The 23,483-nt window shown below is 69.3% G+C and overlaps 6 protein-coding genes across 6 annotated transcripts; 3 read left to right on the top strand and 3 right to left on the bottom strand.

Annotated features, from left to right (window-relative positions):
* Nucleotides 1-5,015: 5,015 nt before the first annotated feature.
* On the top strand, nucleotides 5,016-7,454 carry RHOBADRAFT_47352 (uncharacterized protein; the record flags this gene model as incomplete). The annotated part of the gene is made up of 5 exons (XM_018414971.1): nucleotides 5,016-5,122; nucleotides 5,196-6,259; nucleotides 6,341-6,444; nucleotides 6,517-6,847; nucleotides 7,006-7,454. The coding sequence occupies 5 exons, from the start codon at nucleotides 5,016-5,018 to the stop codon at nucleotides 7,452-7,454; spliced, it is 2,055 nt and encodes a 684-aa protein (XP_018267950.1).
* A 61-nt stretch (nucleotides 7,455-7,515) lies between these two features.
* RHOBADRAFT_65728 (uncharacterized protein) lies at nucleotides 7,516-8,788 on the bottom strand. Its single transcript, XM_018418764.1, has 6 exons — nucleotides 8,725-8,788; nucleotides 8,606-8,655; nucleotides 8,406-8,530; nucleotides 8,117-8,337; nucleotides 7,938-8,026; nucleotides 7,516-7,795 (listed from the first exon to the last, which is right to left on the bottom strand). The coding sequence occupies exons 1-6, from the start codon at nucleotides 8,740-8,742 to the stop codon at nucleotides 7,588-7,590; spliced, it is 711 nt and encodes a 236-aa protein (XP_018267951.1). The 5' UTR covers nucleotides 8,743-8,788; the 3' UTR covers nucleotides 7,516-7,587.
* A 156-nt stretch (nucleotides 8,789-8,944) lies between these two features.
* On the top strand, nucleotides 8,945-13,730 carry RHOBADRAFT_56284 (uncharacterized protein; the record flags this gene model as incomplete). The annotated part of the gene is made up of 14 exons (XM_018418273.1): nucleotides 8,945-9,134; nucleotides 9,218-9,282; nucleotides 9,429-9,710; nucleotides 9,780-9,800; nucleotides 9,871-10,079; nucleotides 10,191-10,254; nucleotides 10,328-10,920; nucleotides 10,990-11,276; nucleotides 11,360-11,448; nucleotides 11,529-11,601; nucleotides 11,668-11,860; nucleotides 11,957-12,186; nucleotides 12,269-12,761; nucleotides 12,843-13,730. The coding sequence occupies 14 exons, from the start codon at nucleotides 8,945-8,947 to the stop codon at nucleotides 13,513-13,515; spliced, it is 3,462 nt and encodes a 1,153-aa protein (XP_018267952.1). The 3' UTR covers nucleotides 13,516-13,730.
* A 136-nt stretch (nucleotides 13,731-13,866) lies between these two features.
* Nucleotides 13,867-16,189, top strand: RHOBADRAFT_56285 (uncharacterized protein; the record flags this gene model as incomplete). Its single annotated transcript, XM_018418274.1, has 4 exons — nucleotides 13,867-14,194; nucleotides 14,277-14,464; nucleotides 14,536-14,768; nucleotides 14,847-16,189. The coding sequence occupies 4 exons, from the start codon at nucleotides 13,867-13,869 to the stop codon at nucleotides 16,087-16,089; spliced, it is 1,992 nt and encodes a 663-aa protein (XP_018267953.1). The 3' UTR covers nucleotides 16,090-16,189.
* A 1,862-nt stretch (nucleotides 16,190-18,051) lies between these two features.
* On the bottom strand, nucleotides 18,052-19,864 carry RHOBADRAFT_56286 (uncharacterized protein). The gene is made up of 5 exons (XM_018418275.1): nucleotides 19,719-19,864; nucleotides 19,598-19,610; nucleotides 19,349-19,379; nucleotides 19,031-19,277; nucleotides 18,052-18,956 (listed from the first exon to the last, which is right to left on the bottom strand). Exons 1-5 carry the CDS (start codon nucleotides 19,852-19,854, stop codon nucleotides 18,427-18,429), a joined length of 957 nt encoding a protein of 318 aa, XP_018267954.1. The 5' UTR covers nucleotides 19,855-19,864; the 3' UTR covers nucleotides 18,052-18,426.
* A 325-nt stretch (nucleotides 19,865-20,189) lies between these two features.
* RHOBADRAFT_50371 (uncharacterized protein) lies at nucleotides 20,190-22,642 on the bottom strand (the record flags this gene model as incomplete). The annotated part of the gene is made up of 2 exons (XM_018415305.1): nucleotides 20,190-22,424; nucleotides 22,531-22,642. The coding sequence occupies 2 exons, from the start codon at nucleotides 22,640-22,642 to the stop codon at nucleotides 20,254-20,256; spliced, it is 2,283 nt and encodes a 760-aa protein (XP_018267955.1). The 3' UTR covers nucleotides 20,190-20,253.
* Nucleotides 22,643-23,483: the final 841 nt, after the last annotated feature.

Consider the following 23,483-nt stretch of genomic DNA (forward strand, 5'->3'; position numbering starts at 1 on the left):
ACGCCGTACTTGCGCCCGACGACGAGCGGCTGCTGGCCGAAGAACTGACGCGCGACCTCGGGACCGTCGGCCGGGAGCGGGTCGGCAACCATCGAGTCGAGCTTGACGTCGGCGTCGTCGACGTCGAACGCCTCGTCGAGCACAATGTCGTTCGTGTGCGTGCCGCGCGCATACGTGCGCGTGGCCGAGGCGATGTCGCGCAGGTACTGGACGAGCTCGGGCGAGTCGGGCGCGACCGTCGGGAGGTAGTAGACGTCGTGGCGCTGGCCCTTGAGGCCGACGACGCTCGTCTTGCGCAACAGCTCGCGGTCGACGCACGCCTCAAACGCCTGGCGCAGGACGACGCGGTCCATCTGGCGGGCGTCCGGGCGGCTCTCGCGCAGGAACCGCACGAGGTCCTCGTTGAGCGTGTAGCTGTACTCGAGGAAGCCGCCGCTCGACGTGATGTAGTCGACGATGTCCTTCTGGCGCTCGAGCATCGTGAGGTTGCCCTGGGCGACGGCCGACGCGCGGTACTTCTTCTTGCCCTTGGCCGTTGGCGCCGGCGCCGTGGGCGTCCCGGTGCGCGAGAGGGGCGAGCCGTCGCGAGGCGAGACGAGGCGAGACGGCGTGCTCTCGGCGACACGAGCGAGAGTGGGCGTCGTCGCCGGCACGGGCGACGAGGGGGACGAGCGGTCCTGCTCGGCGGCGATTTGGGAAGGTCCCGACTGCTCGCCCTCGCCCTCGCCCTCGTCGCCCTCGTCCTCAGCGGCGCGCTTGCGCGACGACGGCGAGACGTCGTGCACGACGCCGGAAGGCCCGGCCTGCGGCGTGTCAGGCGGCGGCGACGGCGACGCGCTCGGCACGCCGCTCGGGCCTGCGAGCGCCGTCGACTCAGTCCTCGCACGCTTGCGAGCGGGCGACGCATCGAGCTCGACGTAGACGTCGGCGCGAGCTGCTGAAGCACGAGTACGAGCCGAGGCGGTAGGCGGTGAGGCCGACGCGGCGGCTGCAGCTGCGGCTGCACGCGTGCGCTTGCGGGCAGGTGTGGCGGTCGGGATGGGCGTGGCGGCGACGCGAGCCGAGGAGCGAGTAGCCCTGGCGGTCGTTGCGCCCGAGACGAGGGCGGGTGCGGGCGTCGACGAGATGGCGGCGGCGACCTTGGGCGTCGACGCCCCGGGACCAGGCGTGAGCGGCTCGGCCGCCGCCTTGCGACCACGGGTCGTGCGCCTCGGCGCGGGCGCCTCAGACGTCTCGTCGACGTCGACGTCGACGGCGCCGTTGACCGGGTCGGTCTCGTGCAGGGCGGCGGAAGAGCCGGCCTGTGGCTCGGGCTCGGGCTCGTGCACGACGGCGGGTGAGGCGGTGTCGGCGGTCGCGGCCGGCTGCTCGGGCACAGGGGCCTTCTTGGGCGGACGACCACGCTTCTTCTTGGGCGCAGGCGTGTCGGCGGGTGGCGGGTCGAGGAGGGACGAGGTCGTGGCCGTGGAAGGACCGGCGGCGGCGGTGGAGGTGGACGGGTCGGCCTGCGACTGCAAGCGAGGGCGATCGGGCGAGGCATGTCAGGCTAGGCTCGTGAGAGGAAGAAGGAAAGGGGAGAAAGGCGAGCGCACCTCGTCGTCGACGTCCATCGTGTCCGCCTCCTTCTCCTTGCCCTTGCCCTTCTTGCGACCCTTCTTCGCCCCCTTCTTGCCCTCGCCACCCTCGCCCTCATCTCCCTCGCCCTCGCCCGTCGCCGCTGCCCCGTCGCCGGCGCCCTCGTCCTCGTCCTCGCCCTTGACCTTCTTCTTCTTCTTGCCCGCCCTCACGAGCGGCGGCAGGCCCTGCCGCTCGCGCTCCTCGTCCTCGGCCTTCTCGCGCTTGCGCCGCATGTAGTACGTCTCCTCGCCGGGCTTGAGCGGGTGCTTGCGCGGCCGGCCCGTCGGGCGGCGCACGGGCGGCGGAGCGGGCGAGGCCGAGCCGTCGTCCTGGCCGGCGGCGGCGGCGGCGGCGGCGTCCGAGTCGACGACCGGCGCGTCGTCGACGGCGCGCTCCTTGCCCATGCCCTTGCTCCTCGCGCTCTTGCCCGAGCCCGACCCGGCGACGGCGACCTTGACCTTGGCGGGCCGGCCGCGCTTCTTGCCGCCGCCGGTGGCCGCGACGCCGGCGCTCGTGCCCGCCCACACCTGGTACTTGTCGATGCGGCGCTGGTAGTCGCGCAGCGTCGCGTGCTGGCCCTCGGCGGGCTCGTGCCCGGGCGCCGTCTCGAACGCGCCGACGCGGCTCGCGTGCTGCTGCTGCTGCTGCTGCTCGGCCTCGTCGTCGGCGGCAGCCGCATCGCCCGACGTAGAGGCAGAGGTCGAGGGGCCGCACAGGGCGCGGTACGTCTCCTCGGCGTGGTCGTCGGGGAAGCCCCTCGCGCGGCGGAAGGCGAGGTAGCCGACGAGCGAGAACCAGCGCGCCTGCTTCATGCGGCCGACCGTCTCCTGCATCGAGTGGAGCGCGTAGTCGGCGAGGTGCGTCGGCGGGGCAACGCGCGCGAGGCGCTGCAGCGTCGCCTCGACGAACCGGGGCGAGTACGAGTGGAGCGCCGACGAGATCTCCTGCGAGGCGCAATCGGGAAGGGTCAGTCGATACGGTCGGGCGAGAGCGAAAGAGAGAGAAAGAGAGAGGAGGGAGAGGGACGCACGGCGATAGTGAGCCCGCGAGCGTCAGCGTCCATGAGGAGGTCGAGGATCTGGCGCTCCATCGGCCGGCCCGCTCTCGGCCACGCCTCGTCGTCCGCCTCGTCCTCGCCGCCGCCGTCGCCCACCTGCGCCTGCGCTTGCGTCGCCGAGCCCTGTGCCCCTCCCGCCGGGCCCTCGCCGGCGCCCTGCGCCTCGCCCGCCGCCGCCTGGTCCTCGCCCTCGCGCTTGACGCACAGCCGGAGCGCCTGGGCGATCGAGCTCTTGCCGCCGGCCTTCTTGCGCGTGACCGTCACCTTCTCGATGACGCCCTCGGCGGCGAGCTGCGTCACGATGGCGTTGAGGCGCCGGAGCGAGAGCGGGTTCATGGCGTGCAGGCCCTGCGAGTTGACGACGTTGGCGAGGTCAGTATGCGTGTCCCGCGAGAGAGAGAGACGAGGAGAGGAGGACGAGGGCGAAGAGGCGAGGAGAGAGTGGCGAGGAGGAAGGGCAGGGGACGAGCAGGCGCTCGAGAGGGAAAGAGAGGAACGAGGCCGACGCACGATCGACCCATGCAGCTCAATGTGCGGGAGCCACTGGTCCTTGCGGCGGCGGATGGCCTTGACGATGCGGGCGCGGATCAAGGGAATGTTCGAGTCGAGGTACGCCGGCGAGATGGGCGGCATCTCGAGCCCGGCCCAGTCGCCTCCTCCCGCTCCTCCTCCTCCTGCTGCTGCTCCCTCGCCGCCGTCCTCGTCCTTGACGCCGGCGCCCTCGTCGTCGTCGGGCTCGTCGGCCGCGATGTGGGTCCTCCACGCGACGCTGCGCTCGAGGTACCGCACGTGCACGATGCGGTTCGTGCGGCACCCGTCCTCGACGTCGGTGAACTTCTTGACGATGCCGAGCGACTGCGGGACCTTGATGTAGTGGAACACCGACTTGGGGTCGATGCCGAGGTCCTTCGAGATGCGGACGGCCGTCACGCCCGACGTGCGGCCGCGCGAGACGTGCTGCAGGACCGTGTAGACGATGGGCGTGATGGACGAGATCTGCAGGGGACGAGGCGAGAGGCGACGAGGCAGGGGTCAGTCTCGAGTTGCGCCATGGCTCGGACCCCGCTCGAGGAAGAAAGAGGAGGACGAGGGGGACTCACGCGAGCGTGGCTGCCCGTGATGGCGACTCGAGCCGTCTCCTCGCTCGCGACGATGCGCAGCGCGGCGCCGTACAGGTCATGGAGCGCGTCACGGCCGAGGGCGCGCTCTTGGTCGTCGAGGATGCGCAGCTCGTGCGTCGGGCCGACAGGTTGGCGCTGCGCCTTGGTCTTGCCCTTGCCCTTGGCCTTGGGCTTGGCGGGCTTGACGTCGGCGTCGCCGTCGTCGGCGTTGGCGTCGTCGGGCTGGCCGTCGGCGGCGTCGAGAGCGGGTGAAGCATCGGCGGTCGAGGGCCCGGCTTGAGGCTCGGCGTGTGCGGCGGCGGGAGCGTCGATGGCTGACAGGACGCCGATGCGGACGTCGGGCTCGGCGACAAGGGCGTCCCACACGAACGAGACGAAGCTGTCGTCGACGAGCTGCTCGAGGGGCGCGCCGCCGGCCGACGACGAAGACGAGCGGGCGTAAAAGTCGGCGATGAAGGCGGCGAGCGACTCGGTCGAGGTCCCTGTGAGAGTGGGGCACGAGAGCAGTCAGGACACGGTACTGCTGGTCGAGGAAAGAGGGTGCTGGTCTCGAGAATCGAACGTGCGACCGCGAGTCGGGCCGGCGCGCGAGCGAGAGGCAACAACGCGTTGCGGAGCGACGAGAGCGGTGCAGGACGGTGTCGCTGGATGGTGCAGGCGCAGGGCTGGTGCACTGTGAGGCGCGCTGTACGTAGCGGTGGCTGCCCAGCTGCCCCTGCCCCGCTTCCCGCGCGTGGCTCGTCAAAGGCTCGAGTGCACCGCCTCGTCGCGAGCGAGAGGTGGGCTGGACACAGGGAGAGAGAGAGTGCGTGTGCGCACCTTGATCACCGTCCATGGCAACCTCCTCGAGGAGGAACTGGAGGAGGGCGTCGGTCATGGCGCTTGCTCGGCGTGTTGTCGCGCTCGAGGGGGGCCACCAGGGCCGAGTGCGGGCGGGCTGTCGGCGTAGCCAGATGCAGGCGAGAGATGGCAGTCGGTGGCGGCCTCTCGCGTGGCGGCAGCGAGTGCGCAGCGAGTGTGGACGAGCCCAAGAGCCGACGACGAGAAGGACGACAGAGATGAACTCGCCTCGCTCTTGTCACACACCCGGGCAGCTCGCCCGACTGCGCTACACCGCCTAGAGCAACCTACACCGCTCCCCACAGCGACCCACCGCAACAGCAGCACACCCCGGTCGCCCCCTCGTCCTCGTCGCGCCCCACCTTGGAGCGTCCCCGGCGATGGACCGCTTCCTCCCGCTCGACGTGACCCTACAGACCCTCGGCGCACACCTGTACCCAGACGAGCACATACTCACCCACGCAGACAGCGTCGGCCTCTATGACGCGTGCGCCCCCCTCCTCTCCTCTCCTCCCCTTGCCCTCCCTTCCCGGCTCACCTCGACCACCTCGCGCCCGCAGCAAGGACAAGTCGCCACGCCACGCCGACGGCCGCGCCATCCTCACTTCGCACCGCGTCGTCTTTGTCTCGTCGTCGCGCCCGCACGCCAACTCGGCCTACCTCCCGCTCTCGCTCGTCCGCCAGACAGAGTACTGGGCCGGGTTCCTCAAGTCCTCGCCCAAGATCACCCTCCTCCTCGCCGAGCGCCAAACGTCGTCGTCTTCTTCCTCGGGCGCGGCGCAGGAGGGCGCGGCGGCGGCGGCGGGCGACAGGGACGGCGAGCGGGAGCGCGACAAGACGCGCGAGGCCCTCGCGCTCGCCGCCCTCGCTGGCGAGCGCAACTGGGTGTGTCGCGTCTGCGGCATGCACAACGTCCCGACGGCCCAGCTCGGCCTCAAGTGCTCCCTGTGCGGCGTCACGCGCGACCCGACCCCGTCCTCTTCGTCATCTTCTCGCCCTCCTCCTCCTCCTCCTCCTGCCGCCTCGTCAGCGCCGCCCTCGCGCTTCGGCACACCCCCACCTCCACCGCGACCTCCTCGACCCGACGCTCCCCCCTCATCCGCACCCGTCGCGCTCGACCCGACCGAGACGGGTGCGCGCCTCGCGTGCCCCGTGTGCACCTTCCTCAACCACCACTCGATGACGCGCTGCGAGGTGTGCGACTCGGTCCTCCTCCCGCCGTCCCCTCCGCGCCCTCCCCCTTCGTCCACCTCCCTCGCCCACTCGGCGCCGCACTCGCGCTCCAACTCGACGCGCTCGCTCGCGCCCTCGCGCTCGGGCACGCCCGGCCCGGGCACCGACCCGGCGAGCGCCGCGCCCGTGTCGGTGCCCATCGCCGGCTCGGGCTCGAGCGCGACGGCGGCGCAGCAGGCGCAGGCGGCGTTCGTGCGGCTCAGCTTCCGCAAGGGCGGCGAGAAGGCGTTCTATGCCGCGCTCAAGGAGGCGATGGGCGCGAAAGCGTGGGACTTGAGCGCGGCGGCGTTAGCAGGTGCGGGAAAAGGAGGCAAGGGCGGCAGGGGCGGCAAGGGCGTCGAGGGCAAGGGCGCAGAGGGCGAGAGCGAGGGCAGTCGGGGCGTCGGAATCGGTGCGTCCTCCCTTTTTCTCCTCCCTATCTCTGCCTTCTCGCCTTCGACGAGCTCGTCTGACCGGGTTGTGATTCTCGCAGACGCGATCTTGCGCGGTGTCGACCTCGACGCACGGGACCGCGAGGACTCGCTCGACGACGCGCTCAAGGACCTCGAGAGCCTCATGCGCAAGGCCAAGGACATGGTTCGCCTTACCTCTCTCTATCCTCCCTTCTGCCTTCTCGCGACCACTTCTTGACCTTTTGGCCGACTGCAGATCACGCTCGCCCAGAGCATCAACGCCCAGCTCGCCTCGTCTGCCGCCTCGCCCTCGAACGGCTCGAGCACGAGCCCCACGCCCGCCGCCGCCGCCCGTGCCGCCTCGCTCGCCTCGTCCTCGCTGCACTCGCTCGGCCTCGCGACAGCCTCGTCGTCCGTCCTCGACAACGCCGTCACGCCCGACCTCGTCGCCGACGACCGGGCGTACCACGCCGAGCTCGCGAGGGAGCTCGACGGCGTGCTCGAGAAGGGGCGCGTTATGGAGCGCAAGGGCGGGATAGTCGGGCTCGACGAGGTGTGGTGCCTGTGGAACCGGGCGCGAGGCGTCGGTGCGTCCCCACCTTTCCTCCCTCTCCTTCTCTCCCTCTCTCTCTCTCCGACCCGGCCCACTTTGCCCGACTGAATCTCTCTCACCACAGCCCTCGTCTCGCCCAAAGACCTGCGCCTCGCAGCCCCCTTCCTCAACTCGCACCACCGCGCCCGCCAGCTCGCCTCACCCTGCGCGTCTTCCACCCCTCGGGCCTCACGATCCTCCACACGCCGCGGTTCGCCCCGCGCGCGTTCGAGAGCCGCGTGCTGGACCTCGTCGATACGCGGCAGGCGCTCGTCGCGAGCCTGGCGCTCGGCGGGCCGCAGCTGGCGCCGGGGCAGGGGCAGGGGCGGGCGGGCGACAAGGAGGAAGGCGGCACGAGCGCGGCGGCCGAGGCGGCCGAGCGCGAGGGCGCGAGCCTGCTCGACATTGCGCACGCCGAGGGCCTCAGCGTCGGGCTCGCAAAGGAGCTGCTCGGCGTGCTCGAGCTCGGAGAGCGAGGCGGCGCCGGAGGAGGAGGGGCGAGCGCGGGTGGGGCGGTCGTGCGCGACGAGCAGGCGGGAGAGGGCACGAGGTGGTACAGGAACTGGATCTCGGGGGCGGTGTGGGACGGGCAGGAGTTCTGAGCCGGGCTCGAGGGCGTCGTTCTCTTTTCCTCTCTCTCTTCTCTCCCTCGCGCTCGAGAGAGGCCGCGATGTGTAGAGCTCGTCGCCGTGTTGCCAAGACCACCTTTCTATTCCTCGCGCACCCGATGCTGCTCTACGCTCCCGCGCCCGTCGCTGCCGCTGCCGCCTCCTCGCCGTTCCGCCGCGGCTCGAGCGCCTCGACGTCCGCCTCTCGTCGCTCCACGCCCTCGCGCTGCATCCAGAACCAGTAGTAGGCGAACCCGGACCCGACCTCGAGGTGTCGCAGGGTCCAGCCGTCGCGCTGGAGGAGCGGGCGGCGGAAGTGAGGCTGGCCGAACGTGCTGCACGAGGAACCGAGAGGGGGGTGAGTCAGTGGACGGGCTTGCGGCTCTCAAGGAGCGGCGACTACGAGTTGAGAATGTCGCAAGGATGGCGAGGGTGGAAGGAAGGACGAGAGGGCGCGAGCGAGAGGTGAGCACGCACAGGTAGAGAAAGACGCCGTCGGGCTTGAGCACGCGCACAACCTCGTCGACCTCGGCTCGACAATCGGCGACTGCTTCGGGTGGAGGATTCTGCGGGACGTGCGTGAAGGAGAGTCAGGACGGGCTGATGGCGAGGCGTCCCGAGAGACTGAGAAGGTGGAGAGGACGTAGAGGACGCACCCACGGGTCCTTCTCGCCGGTCAACATGGCGTCGAGTGTCGCCTTGTCGATGCACACGTCGACACTCTCGCGCTCGAACGGCAGCTTGCGCACGTCGCCGACCGTCCAGGTCATGCCGTCGCAGCCCTCGTTGGCGCGCTTCATCTTGTCGATGACGACGGCCGAGTAGTCGACGTTGAAGATGTTGCGGTAGCCGTCGTCGTACATGTCGCGAGAGAGTGCTGCGGAAGGGTGACCCGGTGAGCGCTTGTCGACGAGACGAGAGCGAGGTGAGGGACGGCCGACGCACTCGAGTTGCCGCACCCGAGCATGACGATGCGGGCCGCCTGGTCCGGGATGAACCTCCGGAAGAGGCGACGAACCTCCTCGTCCTTGTACTGCTTGCACCAGTCGAACGAGGCGCCGTCCTCCTCCCTGCACACGACCGAGAGGGTCAGCCCACTTGTACTGGCTGCGAGACGGTGCGAGGGTCGAGATGGACGAGCTCACTGGGCGTAGCGCGCGTCCCAGTACTCCTGGGTGCCGTACTCGGCGTTGCTCTGCTCGACGGGGCGAGTTAGCGGGCGCGAGGCGGCGAGGTTCGAGTCTGAGAGGACGACGAGGCTCACCTTGGGCAAGAGGTCCATGGCGGTTGGCCGCGCGGGTAGAAAGATGCAGCAGGGTCTCGAGATCAATTCTAGCGAGTGAACGAGTGCGTCTGAGCGAGTCGACGAGATGAGCGTGTGCGGACAGACGACGACGAGCAAGCGAGACGGGGCGGGTCCTCGCTCCCTCCTCCTACGCCCCGCTCGACTCGCGACAGTCCAGCACAGCGCGTGTCCTGCAGCCATGGACAGCCCCGACCCGCCTGCGCACCTCGCGCACGCCGAGTCGGCCTCGCACGAGCTCCGCCGTCGCCATCTCTCCACGTCGCACAGCACCGCTCCCGCCTCTCCGGCTGCACCGGCAAGCGACTCGCATGCTCCAGTCACCAACAACGCAGATGACGGCCCATACGGCAAGACCCCCGACGGCACCGGTGAGCTCCCTCTGCTCCCCCCACCTTGCCCTCGCCCGCGTCCTCGGCTAATCCCCTCGCCGTCCCCCCTACGCGATGCACAGTCTTCAAGATCCCGCAGACGCACAACATGCTCTCGAGCCTGTTCGACCCGCGCTTCCCCAAGTCGGTCCGTCACCCTCTCCCTTTCCACCACCTCCCTTCTCCCGGCCGGGCCGCTCCGAGGTCAATTCGCGCAGCCTTGCCGCCTCGCGCAGCCACCAGTCCCCGAGCTGACCTTTCTTGGGACGTCACCGCCGTTCCTCTGTCCCGCAGAACATCGACCTCTTGACCCTGTTCCTCCTCGGCTCGCAACTCGTCCTCTTCTTCATCCTGTCGCGCCCGGCGTCGCGCATCTTCTTCGGCCTGTACTTTGCCCTGTGGCGCTCCGCGTACGACGCCGGACTCGGCTACGTCCTGCGCCGCCAGAGCGAGCACCGCTGGATCGTCAAGACGGTCAAGCGCGAGGGCTGGTTCGACCTCGACAAGAAGCCCAAGGTCGCCAAGTGGGTCCGCAGCGAGCTCCGCAAGAAGATGGGCTCCGACTACGATCCAGAGGTGCGTCTCTGCTCCCTGACCAGTGTCGTTCGGGAGCCACAGTCGCTCACCTTGCCCCGCCGCCTGCAGAATGTCCCGCTCGAGTTCAACGTCCGTCCCGGACTCTCCTCTCTCATCTCTCTGCGCGCGCAAGCTGACCCGAGCACTCTCTCACACACAGGTGTGGATCCTGTTCCGCCACAGCGTCGACGTCATCCTCCTCAACGACTTCCTGTCCTACGTCCTCTTCTCCCTCTCGTTCCTCACCCTCTCGGGCCCGCCGGGCCACTCGGTCTTCTTCCACGTCCTGCGCTGGGTCGGCGGCATCGTGCTCCTCCTGTTCAACCTGTGGGTCAAGACCGACGCGCACCGGATCGTCAAGGACTTTGCGTGAGTCGGCCGGTTTCTCAAAGTCGGTGCAGCGTCTCGAAGGTGTCGTTCGGGACCAGGTGCCTACATCTTTCCGAACGTGTTTGGCTCACTCTTCTCCCTCGTGTGCAGGTGGTACTGGGGCGACGCCTTCTTCCTGTCGCTGCAGAACCTCGTCTTTGACGGCGTGTTCGAGGTGCGTCCTCTTCTTCCCCTTTCTCTCTTCCTCCTCTTCCCGATCCCGTTCTGACTTGCCGTTCTCCCCGCAGTTCGCGCCGCACCCGATGTACTCGGTCGGCTACGCCGGCTACTACGGCCTGTCGCTCATCGTCGCGTCGCCGACGGTCCTCTTCGTGTCGCTCGCGGCCCACGCCGCCCAGTTCGGCTTCCTCGTATACTTCGAGACGCCCCACATCGAGCGCACGTACGGGCAGCGAAAGCCGCTCGCGGCGCGCACGCCGCTCCAGTACCCGGCCGCCGTCGCAGCCGACGAGGACGTCGACGAGGCGCCGGCGGCGGCTCGCGCGAGGGCCCTCTCAACGGCGTCGGACGCGAGCGTGCTCTCGACGCCGAGCATGACCGACGGCGCGTCGACTACGACGACCGACGCCCAGGACCAGGACGACACCGAGGACGAGGCGCCGACGCCGTCGGCGGCCCGCACGACCCTCGGTGTCGACTCGCAGCAGCAGAAGAAGGCGCGCTCGCTCTCGACGACGAGCTCCGTCTTCTCGTCGATGACGCAGACGCAGGGCGCCAAGGTCCAGCAGCACGACAACGTGCCCGTCGCGACGAGGCACGACCTCGACAACAAGTACTTCCACAAGGACCTGCTCGTCTTCAAGAACTTTGACCTCTTCCGGTACGTCCCCTCTCTCTTCCTCTTTCTCTCTGCCTCGTCGTCCCGCCCTGACGCTCCTCGCCGCCACAGCGCTCGCGACTTTACCACCCTCCTCGTCCTCGTCTACGCCCTCGTCCCCTCGTTCCTCCCCTCGCTCTCGCGCACGTCGCAGATCGCGCTCCTGTTCGTGCACGCGCTCGTGTGGCGCGCCTTTCACACCGTCGCGCTCGGCGTCGCGCTCAAGAAGCAGAGCGAGCGCAAGTGGCTTGTGCGCCACTTCCTCAAGCACTACCACCACGAGCGCGAGGGCGACGCCGTCAGCGAGACGTTCGACAACTGGAAGGGCATCTACAACTTGTCGCTGTGCATGACCTACGGTGCGTCCCCCTCTCGTCGCCGGCGGCGAGCCTTCCTCGCGAACCCGAGCCCGACCCTGACTCGCCCTTCCTCCCGCCCACAGTCTCGTTCATCGCTCTCGCCTGGAAGTGCTACAGCATCCCCGCCAACTGGGGTGTCGGCGCCGTTGTCGTGCGCCACACGCTTGGCCTTGTGCGTCCCCTCCTCCCTCTCCCTCCACGACTTTCGGCACTCGACCTGACTGACTCCTTCTCTCGCCCATCCTCTCGCAGCTCCTCATCGCGCTTCATGTCTGGACCTCGATGTCGACGTACGAGGCCCTCGGTCCGTTCGGCTACTTCTACGGTCCGTCCTCGCCTCGCTCCTCGTCGACCTCTCGCGCCAGCTCTGACTCCCTCTTCCTGCCCTCAGGCGACTTCTTCATCAGCGAGTACCCGCACGAGCTCTACTACACGGGCATCTTCCGCTTCCTCAACAACCCCGAGCGGTCCATGGGCGGCGCGGCCTTCTTCGGCCTCGTGCTCCTCGCCGGCTCGAAGCTCGTCCTCGCCCAGGCCGTCATCGCCATCGTCGCTCACTGGTGGTTCCTCAGCTCGGTCGAGAAGTGCGTCCCGCTTCCCCCTCTTCCTCCTCTCGCCGGCCGTCGTCGTCGTAAACCAGAAGGCGGTCGAGCTCATCCTGTCTCTCGCCCGCGCAACAGCCCGCACATGCAGCGCCTGTACGGCAACACGCTCCGCAAGGATGCCGGCGTCACCAAGACGCTGCGCAACGCCGTTCGCCGCGTCTCGGAGCACCGCAAGGGCGACGACGCGCACAAGACGCGCCAGGACCTGCTCGACCGCATCTCGAAGAACGTGCGCGAGGTCCAGGGCACGGTCGAGAAGGTGTTTGAGGAGACGGCCGACGCCGTCGAGGAGTTCCTCAGCAAGTGTGCGTCGAGTGGTTCTCTCGCCGTGTCGGCCCTCCTCTCCTCGCGAGCAGGCGCTGACTCGACCCGTACCCCCGGACGCAGCCGCACCCGCCGTCAAGGGCTACGTCCAGGACACCAAGATCCTCCTGCAGCAGTCGGGCGAGCGCTTCGTCATCTCGCGCGTCGCCGCCCCGGCCGACCTCGCCTCGTACGACGCGACCCAGTACTCGCTCGCGCTCCGTCCCTCGGCCTTCCCGCCCCTCGTCCCGCACGCCTCGACCTCGAATGCGCCCGCCCTGCGCTACCACCTCGGCGAGCCCGTTCACGTCCAGTGGACGGCGCCGGCCAACCACTCGCGCAAGGACTGGCTCGGCGTGTACCGGTGCGAGGCCAACAAGAGCGAGCTCGTCACCAAGGTCAGCAGCCAGGGCAAGTGGCTCGGCGTGCACGACAACGAGTGGTCGGGCGACCGCTACGAGGGCTCGGACCGCCGCGACGACGGCGTCGGCGCCCCGAAGAAGGAGGACCAGCCCACCGGGTCCGTCGTCTTCAGCGGCAAGAAGCTCCCGTGGAGGACCGGCCAGTACGAGTTCCGGTGCGTCTCGCTCTCTCTCTCTCTCTCCCTTTCTACTGCGTCGCGAGCCGAGACCTGACCTCGTTGCCGCCTCTCTCGCAGGTACCACCACGACGGCAAGCACAGCGTCATGTCCATCTCGTCGCCGTTCGAGATCTTTGTCGACACGCCGTCGCCCTCGACCCAGGACGACCCGGTCGCCGTTCACGAGGCCCTGACGCACATCGTCAGCAAGACGCTCGCGCTCGACCCCGAGGCGGTCCCGGCGTCGGCTCTGCCGCTCGTCGAGGCGGCTCGCGCCCATGCTCAAGCCGGCGCGCTCGGCCCGTCGCTCGCGAGCGCAACGTCGAGCTCGTCGCACGGTGTCGGAGTCGGCGCCGTGTCGGGCAAGGGGAAGGGCAAGGCGGCGGCGTCGTCGTCGTCGTCGGACCAGGCGGCGCTCGATCCCGACTCGGGCCCGGCGAGCCCGACGCTCTCGACGTCGGCGGCATCGTCGGCGTCGGCCCTCGCGAGTGGCGCCGTGTCGCCGGCCCTGTCGAGCCGCGCCGTGCCGCTGTCGGACCCGGACGACTTTGTCCTGTACTCGCTCGACGAGGCGGCGCACATCGCGTACGCGATCCACGTCGCGTTCGGGGTCGAGCTCGACAAGGAGGTCGTGCTCGCGGCGGCCAACGTCAAGAAGCTCGCGACGAGGGTCGCCGAGGCGAGAAAAGTGCTCGGGCTCAAGCCGGGCGAGGCGGGCACGGGCATGAAGGCGGACCTGCGCGTCGGCTAGACGGAGCGGCGTTGGAGCTAGACGCACCTCGGGTCGAGGAGTAGACGATTGGTGCGGCGGGCGGTGGGGCTGGCTCGGCGTCGAGGGAGGAGGGTACCCGGCCTCGCTTCAACATGCGAGGGCGGTCGGGTCGAGCGCGTGCTCTCAAAAAGGTCTCTTTTCTCGTTCTCGTTTGCGAGATCTGTGCTGCAACGTAGCCCAGGTGCCTCGCGCTCGCTCGCTGTTGGGCGCAAAGTGTGAGACGGCGGCTTTGCTCTCCGCGAGACGGCAGCCACGAGGCTTTGATCGGGTGTTCACCCGCTCGCCCGGCTCTCGCTCCTCCCCCTCGCCCTCCAGAGCTCGCCTGGTGCCATGAACCGCCTCAAGCAGTCGATCGCATCGATTCAGGCGCCGAGCCTGCCCTCGTTCGGCTCGGCCTCGCCCGACGACGACGAGCGACCGACGCGACCTCCGCTCGACGACCACCGCCTCGCGTCGCTCTCGACCCGCAAGGACGTCGCGGCCAAGCTCGCCGACACGTTCGCCCAGCACGTCCGCACCCTCGCCAAGCAGCGCACCAGCCCGCTCGCCGGCAGCGGCAACGCGACCGCCTTGCCCGCCCAGTGGGTCGGCGACGCCATGGTCGAGGCGGCCCAGGAGATCAGGGCAGGCGCGACGAGCTCGACCGAGGCCTCGTACGGTGCGTCCTCTGTCCTCCCTCTCCTCGGGCGAGCGTGCGGCGGGCGCAGTGTGCTCACCGTCCTCGACCTCCCCCCCTCCAGCCCACGTTCTCGCCTCAACCGGCGAGCTGTACCTCCAGTTCACCAAGCTCGCAACGTCGTACCACGATCAGCTCAGCACGACCTACCTCGACACGCTCGAGCGCCGCACCGACGACTTCAAGGACCTCGACAAGACGGTCAAGGAGGCCGACAAGAAGCGCTCCCTCCTCGAGGCCGTCATGACCAAGGTGCGCCCCCACTCTCACTTTCATCTATCGACGACTCTACGCAGGGAGCTGACCCGGAGCCGAATCCGCAGATGGAAAAGGGCAAGAAGGACCCGGCCGAGTACGAGCGCGACCTCGAAAACGCCGAGGACGTCTACGCCGACGAGTGCAAGCGCCTCGAGCGCAAGGCCGACCGCCTCGAAGAGGCCCTCGAGGGCGACATCGATGCGCTCAAGCAGCTCGTCGACGTCCAGCTCGAGTTTGCGCGTGGCTACGTCGCCCTGCTCGAGGACTGCCAGTCGTCCATCGGCGGCGTCTCGTCTTCGTGCGTCCCCTCGTCCCTCTTTTCAGCTCTCGCGGTCTGTCACGCACGTTCGCGAACTGACTCTACCTTATCCCGCAGTTCTGCACCTCGCGCACGCTCCTCGACTCTCCAAGCTCCGCCCTCCTCGAACCGCATGGCGCGCTCGCAGTCCGAGTCGTCCGTCCTCTCGGCGCCGACGCCCGCCTCCTCGAGCACGTCGGGCATGTTCTCGATGCTCGGCCCGAACCGCTCGCGCCGCAGCACCGTGTCGTCGCAGACGAGCGACGGCGCGGCGGTCTCGGCATCCGGCGCGGCCGGCGAGGCGGCCAAGAACCGCAGCCGCAGCGGGAGCATGCTCGAGCGGTTCGCGCTCGGCAAGAACAAGAAGAAGGACGTGTCGCCTGCCGAGACGCCGACGGCCGAGGAGCCGGACGACGAGCCGGCGGCACCGCACCGCAGCAGCGGCGCGAGCGGCGCGAGCTCGCCAACCCGGAGCCGCAACGCGCCGTCGATGCCCAGCATCGGCTCGTTCAAGAAGCTGTCGCTGTCGGGCGTCGGCTCGGGCAAGTACGGCTCGCTCGGCGAGGACGATGCCGAGCCCGTCGCGACGACCTCGCCCACGAGCTCGACCGCGTCGTTCGCCTCTCGGCGCGTCCCGCCCGTGCTCCGCCGCGCCGAGACGGCGCCCGCGTCGCCCGTGCCCTCGCCGCGTCGCGCCGTGCCGCCTTTGCCGCCGTCGCGCGGCCCCGTCGGCAAGACGTTCCGTGCCCAGTGGGCGTACGTCCCGGCGGCGTCGTCGGCGGGTCACGGGACCGACGACGAGAGCGAGGACGAGCTCAAGCTCGAGAAGGGCGACATCGTGCGCGTCGAGCACGAGCGCACGGCGGACTGGTGGGTCGGACGGATCGTCGGCGGCGGGTCGGGCGTCGAGCGGGGCCGGGGCAGGAGGGGCATGTTTCCGAGCGCGTACGTCGTGCCGCACGTGCTCCCTCTCGACGACGAGGAGCCGAGGGGGCAGCAGGGCGCGAGCGCGCGCGACAGCGAGCGGTGGACGACGTTCTCGTCCTCGTCGACGCGCGAGGGCAGCGAGTACCACGGCCACTCGACCGAGGACTCGGACACGGCGGATGACGACGACGAGGAGGGCGAGCAGGGCCTGCTGGACAGGCCCGGCGCGTCGTACTCGCCGTTCGGCGACGACGACGGCGCCGCACGAGCCCCGCCTCCTCGGCGGACCGTCCCAGCGCCGTCGCTCCCGCCTCGTGGGCAGGGTAGCAGCCCTTTCGCGCGGGACGACGTGTCGCACGTGTGGGCGAGCGGGCAGACGAGCAGGCGGGCTTAGAGCTGGAGAACGAGAGGGGCTTGAGCGGATTTTTCTCTTTCTCGCTGGGGCTGTACAAGGGGTCTCCTCTTCTCATTGCAGTGCGACACGATCGCGATCGAGGGGCCTGCGCTTCTGGTCGAAGGAGAGAGTGCGCGAGCCGTTCGATATCGCAAGCCTCGAACATTGGCGACGCGAGGGAAGAGAGAAAGAGAACGAGGCTTGCGCCGCCCACAGGAGCCAGCGCTCTCGCTCTCGCTCAGGACACGCTCGAATACGCTTACGGAGAGAGCTCGACAGCGAACGAGCACGCAGGGAGAGCTCGATCTCGCCTGAGCGCTGAGCCGCGCTTTCGAAACGCGGTGTGTTGCTTTTCGCGGGCTCGTCCTCCTCGAGGTTCGGGTGCAGCGGCAACATGTTCGCGTCAAACCGCACCTCCCTGGGAGAGACTATCACGTCCCTTGACGAGCGCGACCCCGTGCGGCGACCAGCTCTCCTTCCTCTCCACCTGCGCGCGCAAGGTCAGAGCCTCGTGCGAGCATGCTGCAGCGCCGACGCGGGTCTCGCCGAGCACTGAAAAGCACAGCTTGCGACCTCGAGCGCGATTCAAGCTGCAAGTTCCAGCGAGAGACGCCCGCCGAGAGCTGATGCTGCCGGTCGAGGCTCGAGCGTCGTTCCGCTCCGGGTGCGGCTCCTGCCAACGCGCGCGGCATGTGCGTGAAGCGACGGCCGCCAGCGCATTCGAGCCGACGGACCCGCACACGCTCAAAGGGAGAGTACGCGCACGAAAGAGCCAACGGGAAGAGCTTGCGCGACGACCTCGGACTTGGGAAGGCGCAAGGCGAGCAGCTCAACTCTCGCTGAACACGACGGAATAGCTCAGGACTGGCGCTCAATTGCACCGCAGACACCTCCTTGTTCGATCCATCGCAAGCAGAAGACCGTAGCCCCTCTAGATCAAGAGATAGCGTTTGAGCGAGGGTGCGCAGGATCCCCCTGTTTTTAGTAGGTGGCCGGGCGCACGGGCACTCCACAGGGGTGCGCACCGTGCGAGCGGCTCACCGCAGTGCGCCCGCTGCCCTCAGGGGCACGAGAGGGCGGGCGCGGCCTCGTAAAGACTCGTCCTCGACGGCTCGGCTCGCTCGGCCGCCGGAACGAGTACGACGACGACACACGGACATGGGACAGTCAGGACTCGCTCTCGAGGTACGAGATGGCTTTCGAGCAGTTGGAGGCGCCATCGCGGGCGAAGGCAGCGCGAGTGGGAGAAGGGGAGGTGCCATCGTGGGCTCGACTAATCTGCGGCGCGAGGGCGAAGAAGGTCAGGGCGGCGCTCGACGAGGAGAGTAGACCTACGGGCAGGTGCTGGCGTAGAGGAGAGGAGTGAAGGACGCACAAGGATCTGGATGTGCCCGCTCAAGGTTCGAGAGCCGTCCTGCGTGGCCCGTTGCGCACGGCCCGCCCTTTGCGCGCGCCCGATCCATCTGCAGGGGGTCGTTCATAGTCAGTAACACGTCTGCATGCCTCGCACGAGGGCGGGGAGTGCGAGGGAAAGGCCGCGAGGGTGACCAAAAACGGCGAGGCTGGGGAGACGAGGACGCGCCGCACTCCGAGACCCGTGCAGCCCATCTGCCCTAGCCCAGACGCCTCTTGCCACCTCCGTACACCCCCATAGCGCAACCCCACAGTCCCGCGAGTCGTTGTCGACCGTCGAGAGGTTCCGACGACGCGAGTCGCTGATGAAGATGCGGCGCGCTGTACGCGGTCGGCGAGCGCTTGCGGCGGGGCGGGAGTAGCCGGAGGTCGTCGTCGTGATGTGCAGCAGTGCATGCGAGCCAGCTCGAGCGAGCCCAGTTGTGTGGGTCGGGCTGTGAGGCGGGCGTGCGAGGGAGCGGCCACTTCGAGCACACAAGCTTTCGCCTCGCGCCCCTCTCAGGCTTGCCTGCGCCGGCCCGAGCTCTCTGTCTGCTCCTCTCTGCGTTTCGAGAGAACCGAGTACCTTGCGCGTCGAGCGGGAGCTACGGGGAGTGTCTGTCTGTCCAAGGCGCGAGGAATGAGTGCGAGGGAGGAAGGGGGAGGTCGGATCAACCGAGGGTGAGGGGATGATGAGAGAGTCCTACGACAATGAGGGGGGTACGAGGGCGGATTACGAGAGTCGAGAGGTGCGAAGGGGACGAAAGATGAGGGAGGGAGGCGATGCGGAGGATAAGTTAAGGGTGCTGGTGCGGGTCCGAGAGGGGCGAACGAGGTATCGCGTGAGAGATGGACGAGAGGGAAGAACGATGTGTAGGGGATACGGGAAGGAAGTGAAAGGCGAAGGTGTGAGGGCGACAGGGGAAAGGGAGGTTGTCGAGGTGATTATGCGAGGAGCGCGACGCCGAATGCTGCGGCGCACAGACCTGCGGCGGCGCGCGCGAAATGCCCGGACGCCGTGTTGGTCTGCCCTGCTGCACTCGGCGCCGCTGCGGACGACGACGCCGGTGCGGAAGGCGTCGCGACCGCCGAGCTGACGACCGTCTGGCCGACGGACGAGGTGACGGCGACCGAGTCGGCGCCGGTCGAGCTGGCCCGCACGCTCGTCGAGATGACCGAGGCGGACGAGGTGGACGGTACGGCGGCCGAGGTGGACGAGGCGGGTGTCGAGGAGGAGGAGGATGGGGTCGCAGCGCCGGCGGCGGTCGGCGACGGCACCTTGCCCGTGTACTTGGTGCTCGCGTCGTAGTTGGTGCTCGTCGGCGCCGGGATGGCGACGATCGAGGCCGACGTGCCGCGCGGGATGTCGGCCGACGCGACGGCGGACGGCGACGAGGCGTTGTAGGGCGCGATCGTGATGGCGTCGGTGTAGCCGGCGAGCGACCCGTCCGAGAGCGACTGGACCGCGATCGTGTCTGTGCGAGACGAGTGAGTCAGTTGCGGGACCTCGAGGCGAACGAGAGAGGCGAGGTAGGGCTGAAGGACGCACAGTTCTCCATCTGCTCCCAGTCCTGCGGGACGACAAACTCGACGCGCCCACACTCGTGACCGGGCGCGAGGACGCCTTGTCCGTAGCCGCTATCGCAGTAGCCCTCTTGCGAGGTGCCCGGCGTGCTGGCGAGGATCGTGTAGGTCGGCCCGCCGATGTTGCTCACGAGCGAGACCGAGACGTCACCCGCCGGCGGACCGAGCCAGTTGACGGCGACGTGCGCGCCGATGGGCCAGGTGACGACGCACTGTCGCAGGAAAAGGACTGCGTGAGCTCGTGCCTGTGCGGCGAGGAGGGAGGACGGGCGCAGGGACGCACTCGGTAGAACCCGCAAGCCGGCTCGGTGACGCTGTTAGGGAGGACGGGTCAGTGACGGCTCGCGCATGCATGGTGGGCGTGATGGTGCTGCGAGGGACGTCGCTCGTCCCTGGCTCGAAGGCAGGCCTCGCCTCCTTTGATCGCGCCTGGCCAACCCACGCGTCGACCCGCGCGCGCATCGCGCTCATCGCCGGCTTGTTGCGCCTCGCCCGCCGCACAGCCCAGGAGGGAGAGAGACGAGGGACGCACTAGAGGGTCTTGCCTGTGCGGGAGAGGATCCGTGGGTCAGCGAGGAGGCTCGAGAGATGTGGGGGAAGAACGAGGGCGAGCTCTGATGAGGACGACGGAGAGGAGGAACGAGGCGGCTCACCGGTCGGGTCGTCCGGGTTGCTCTCTGCTGCGAGCTTCTTGGCCTTGTGTGCCGCACTCGACGAGGCCCCGAGGGCGAGGGGCGACAGGGCGAGGGCCGTGAGGGCTGAATGTGCGGCGAGGGAGCGGACGCGCATCGTGCGCCGCCGGGGACGAGGGGAGGGCGCGGCGGGTGTGGAACGAGTGACTGGGGACTGAAAGGAGCGACGTAGGGTGCGCAGGGGCGCACAGAGCGAGCGAAGCGAGCGTGGGTGAGGGGGAAGAAGGAGGGGGAGGAGGAGGAGCGCGACCATGCGGGGATTCGGCCAAGTCGCCGACGAGAGCGAGGGGCTCGACCGCCGACAGCTCGCGCTCGCTTCCCACGCGAGCTGCACATGCTGGTCACGGCGCACACGAGCCGCCGAAGAGAGCGGACGACTCGGAGGCAGCTCACTTTCTCTCGCGGAACGACGAACGATGCGAGGAGAGGAGAGGGTGAACGAGCCAGAGTTGCGCACTGCAGGCACGGCCGAACTGCCTTCGCGAAAGCACTGCTTCTACTGGTACCCGCCGCCGCCATCGAGACCGTCTCCCGCTCCCGGACCTCCTCGACTCGAGCGCCGTCCTGCGTGCTGCGCCGCCGTCTCGGCCGCGATCCTCGCCGCCTGCTGCATCTCGAGCTTGCGCGTCGTCTTGCCCTTGCGGTCGTGCGTCCGGCGGTGCTGCGCGAGGTTGTCGGACCGCGAGAAGAAGCGCCCGCAGCCGGGCACGTCGCAGCAGAACGGCTTCTCGTCCGTGTGGGTGCGCTCGTGCCGCTTGAGGTGCTCGAGGCGCCGGAACGCCTTGCCGCAGCCCTCGACGGTGCACGCGTGCGCCTTGATCGACTGTGGCGGGCTGTCCGGGTCGAGTGACGGGTCGCTCGACGGCGGCGGCGGCGGCATGCGGTACTGCGGGTGGATCGCCTGGACGGCGGGCCCGCCTGCCGACGCGGCGTACTCGGCGAGGGGCGCGAGAGGCTGCGACGGGCCGGGCAGGCGCGACAGGAGGCGATTCATCGACGCCGCCGAGACGAGCGCGGCCTGCGCGCTGCTGAACCCGGCGCTCGAGCCGCCCGACGAGCGTCGTCGCGGGCTCCTGCCGCGGTACCCGGGCGCGCCGGACCCGTACACGCTCTGCTGCGACGGGAGCGGCGCGGCGGGCGAGACGGGCGACTGGAGCTGCGAGGCGTAGCCCGTCGACGACGACGACGCGACCGACGCCGACTGGTACGGGTGGGCGTGCGCCGAGTAGTGCCCGTGCTCGAACTGCTGCGGCGACGCGTACTGGACCCGGACGGGCGACGGCGAGAGCGGCTCGGGCGCCGGGATCGCAAAGACGGGCTGCGTCCTCCTCGACCCGGACGACTCGAGGCGCGAGTGGATGGTGCGCCCGACCGACATCGGGTGCGGCAACGACGCCGAGTAGGTCATCTCGGCCGACTGTGCCTCGTAGTCCGGGTACGGCTGGAACGGGCCCTGCGCAATCGGCGCCGTGAACGGGACGTTGAGCGGCGAGGCGACTCGGCTGATCGGGCGGTACCCGAACGGCGACAGCGTCGGCTCGGTGCGGGCAGCCTGCAGCTGGCGAGGCGTCGAGTACTGCGGCGGCGGCGGCGGGACGACAGGCGACGAGGGAAGGGTGAACGTCGGGAGGGTCCGTGCGGATGTGGTCGGCGGCGGCGGCGGCGTGTGGTAGCACGAGATCGGGACGGCCGACTCGACCGACGCGTACGGCTCCCACTGCGCGAACGAGCCTTGAAGCCCGGGCGACGGGTGGTCGTACGGGCCGTCGGTCGGCACCGAGCTGGGTCGGGCGAGGGGCAGGCTCGACGACGAGCCGTACGCGAGCGCGAGCTCGTCGGCCGTCAGGACCGCGTCGGCCGTCGACGGGCGCTTGTGGTGCCCTCGACGAGGACGGGGCGGCGTGCCCGGGGCGGGCGAGCGAGGCGTGACGGGCTCGACGCACGCGCGCTTGCCGCCCGACCTGGGCGTCCACGCGAACGGCGCCGCGACCTCGATGTACTGCGCCGTCTCGTCGCCGTCGTCGTTCCACGAACGCTTCGACGCACTGGACGGCGTCGCGCGGCGGCGATGGACCTGGGCGTGTGCGACGAGCTCGTCGGCGAGCGCAAAGGCCTCCTCGCACCCGCCGAGGAAGCACTGGAACAGGCAGTCGCCGTCGTGCGCCCGCAGGTGGTAGTCGTACTGCTCGGCCGTCTCGGCGGACCAGCCGCACAGGGTACAGGTGAACGTCGAAGGGCGAACGCCGCGAGCGTGCGAGTGCGGGTGCGGCTGCTGCTGCGAGACGGGCGTCGGGTGCTGGGCGGGCAGGGTGAAGGTGGCCGAGCTGACCGACAGGGGCGTCGTCGTGGTCGAGTATGCCGAGTCGAGGGCGGGCGCGACGTAGCCGAACGTGTCGTCGATGCCGTACGAGGACGACGTCGAGCCAAAGTTGCGGAACTCGGCAAAGTCGATGGCGCCCTCGAGCGTCGACGACCCGGTGACCGAGTGCATCGAGTTGACCGACGAACGAGGCTCGGGCACGTTGTGCATGTACCGAGGGCGAGAGGACGAGGAGGAAGAGGGCGAGGAAACGACGGGCGACAGGTGGGCGTGGACCGGTGACGACGAGAACGCGCCCGAGACGTATCGCGCTGGCTCAGGAAGGAGGTAGTCGTCGCTCGAGAGGTCTGTGGCAGGCGGGGACGAGACGGTGAGCAAGTTGCGCCTCGAGAAGCGACGATCGCCCTCGCACGGACGCCCTCGCCGTGCACGAGAGAGAGAGAGGGGCCGCACCTTGCGAGTAGTCGTTGATCGACGGGTCTCGGTACTTGCGCGACGAGCTGGCAAAGGCGCCTCGAGGAGCGATCGTCGCCCCGGCCGGTGCGAAGGCGAACGAGGTCGACATGCAGTCGCGAGAGAAGGTCGACGAGCGACTCGAGGTGTTGCGGGTCGGCGTCGACGCTCGGCGAGATGATCTGCTCGGGGAGGGAGGAGGGTCAGCTGCAATGCTCGATGTCGCTAGATGAACGCGCGCTCGGCCAAAGCCCCACACTCACACTTGCGGAGGAGGACGAGGAGGAACAGGAGGCGCCGGGGAGACGAGCCGACTTGGACGCGAGGCGTCGAGAGGCGGTGGCGAACGACGTCTGGGCGTAGAATGCGCTGCCGGCGACCCGAAGGAAAGACGTCGGCGGGGGACGAGGGTGGCCTTCCCCGACGGGATCAAGGGACGAGGGACGGGAGCAGAGCTGGCTCGGACCTGGCGGTCTCAGGGCCGCACTCGACGGGCGCGCGGTAGACGCTGGGCCTCGAGCGGTGTTCGAGCTCGACGGCGAGCGCAGGCTCGCGACGGCAGAGCGGGAGGAGGGCGAGGGAGGAGGGGAGAAAGTGAGGGCGAACGACGCGAGCGCTCGGGCGACGAGGGGTTGGCTCTGGCCCGGGGCCGCGTTGCGCCAGCTCATGAAGGCCTTCGTCAGGCACGGCCAGTGGGCCGCATCCACCGACGCCACGACCTGGAGGAGATCTGCGCTTGAGAGAAAAGCGAGGCCTCGGAGCGTCGCTCGGACCCCGGTCGACCTTCCCAAACCAGGAGGCGAATCGGTGGGGACGCCTTTGTGGAGGCCTGGTCGGCCACTGGGGACGAGCCCGAGCGACCGCGAGCACTTGCTCATGCAGCCGGGCAGCCGGACAGTCCGTCACTCGCGGACGAGCGCGCGGTGAGGCCGGTGAGGCCGCCGGCACAAAGG

The sequence above is a fragment of the Rhodotorula graminis genome (assembly GCF_001329695.1).
Source record: "Rhodotorula graminis WP1 unplaced genomic scaffold RHOBAscaffold_18, whole genome shotgun sequence".
Lineage (NCBI taxonomy): Eukaryota > Fungi > Basidiomycota > Microbotryomycetes > Sporidiobolales > Sporidiobolaceae > Rhodotorula > Rhodotorula graminis.

Bases quoted from the DNA above. Each gene is read 5' to 3' on its own strand.
- RHOBADRAFT_65728 (XM_018418764.1), bottom strand. The intron at 8,531-8,605 runs GTGAGCTCGTCC...GGTCGTGTGCAG, and splicing joins TGGGACGCGCGCTACGCCCA to GGAGGAGGACGGCGCCTCGT. The intron at 7,796-7,937 runs GTGCGTGCTCAC...TTCCTCGTGCAG, and splicing joins GACGGCGTCTTTCTCTACCT to CACGTTCGGCCAGCCTCACT.
- RHOBADRAFT_56286 (XM_018418275.1), bottom strand. From the start codon at position 19,854: ATGCGCGTCCGCTCCCTCGCCGCACATTCAGCCCTCACGGCCCTCGCC. The intron at 19,278-19,348 runs GTGCGTCCCTGC...TTCCTGCGACAG, and splicing joins CGGCTTGCGGGTTCTACCGA to TGCGTCGTCACCTGGCCCAT. The intron at 18,957-19,030 runs GTGCGTCCTTCA...CGTCTCGCACAG, and splicing joins CTGGGAGCAGATGGAGAACT to ACACGATCGCGGTCCAGTCG.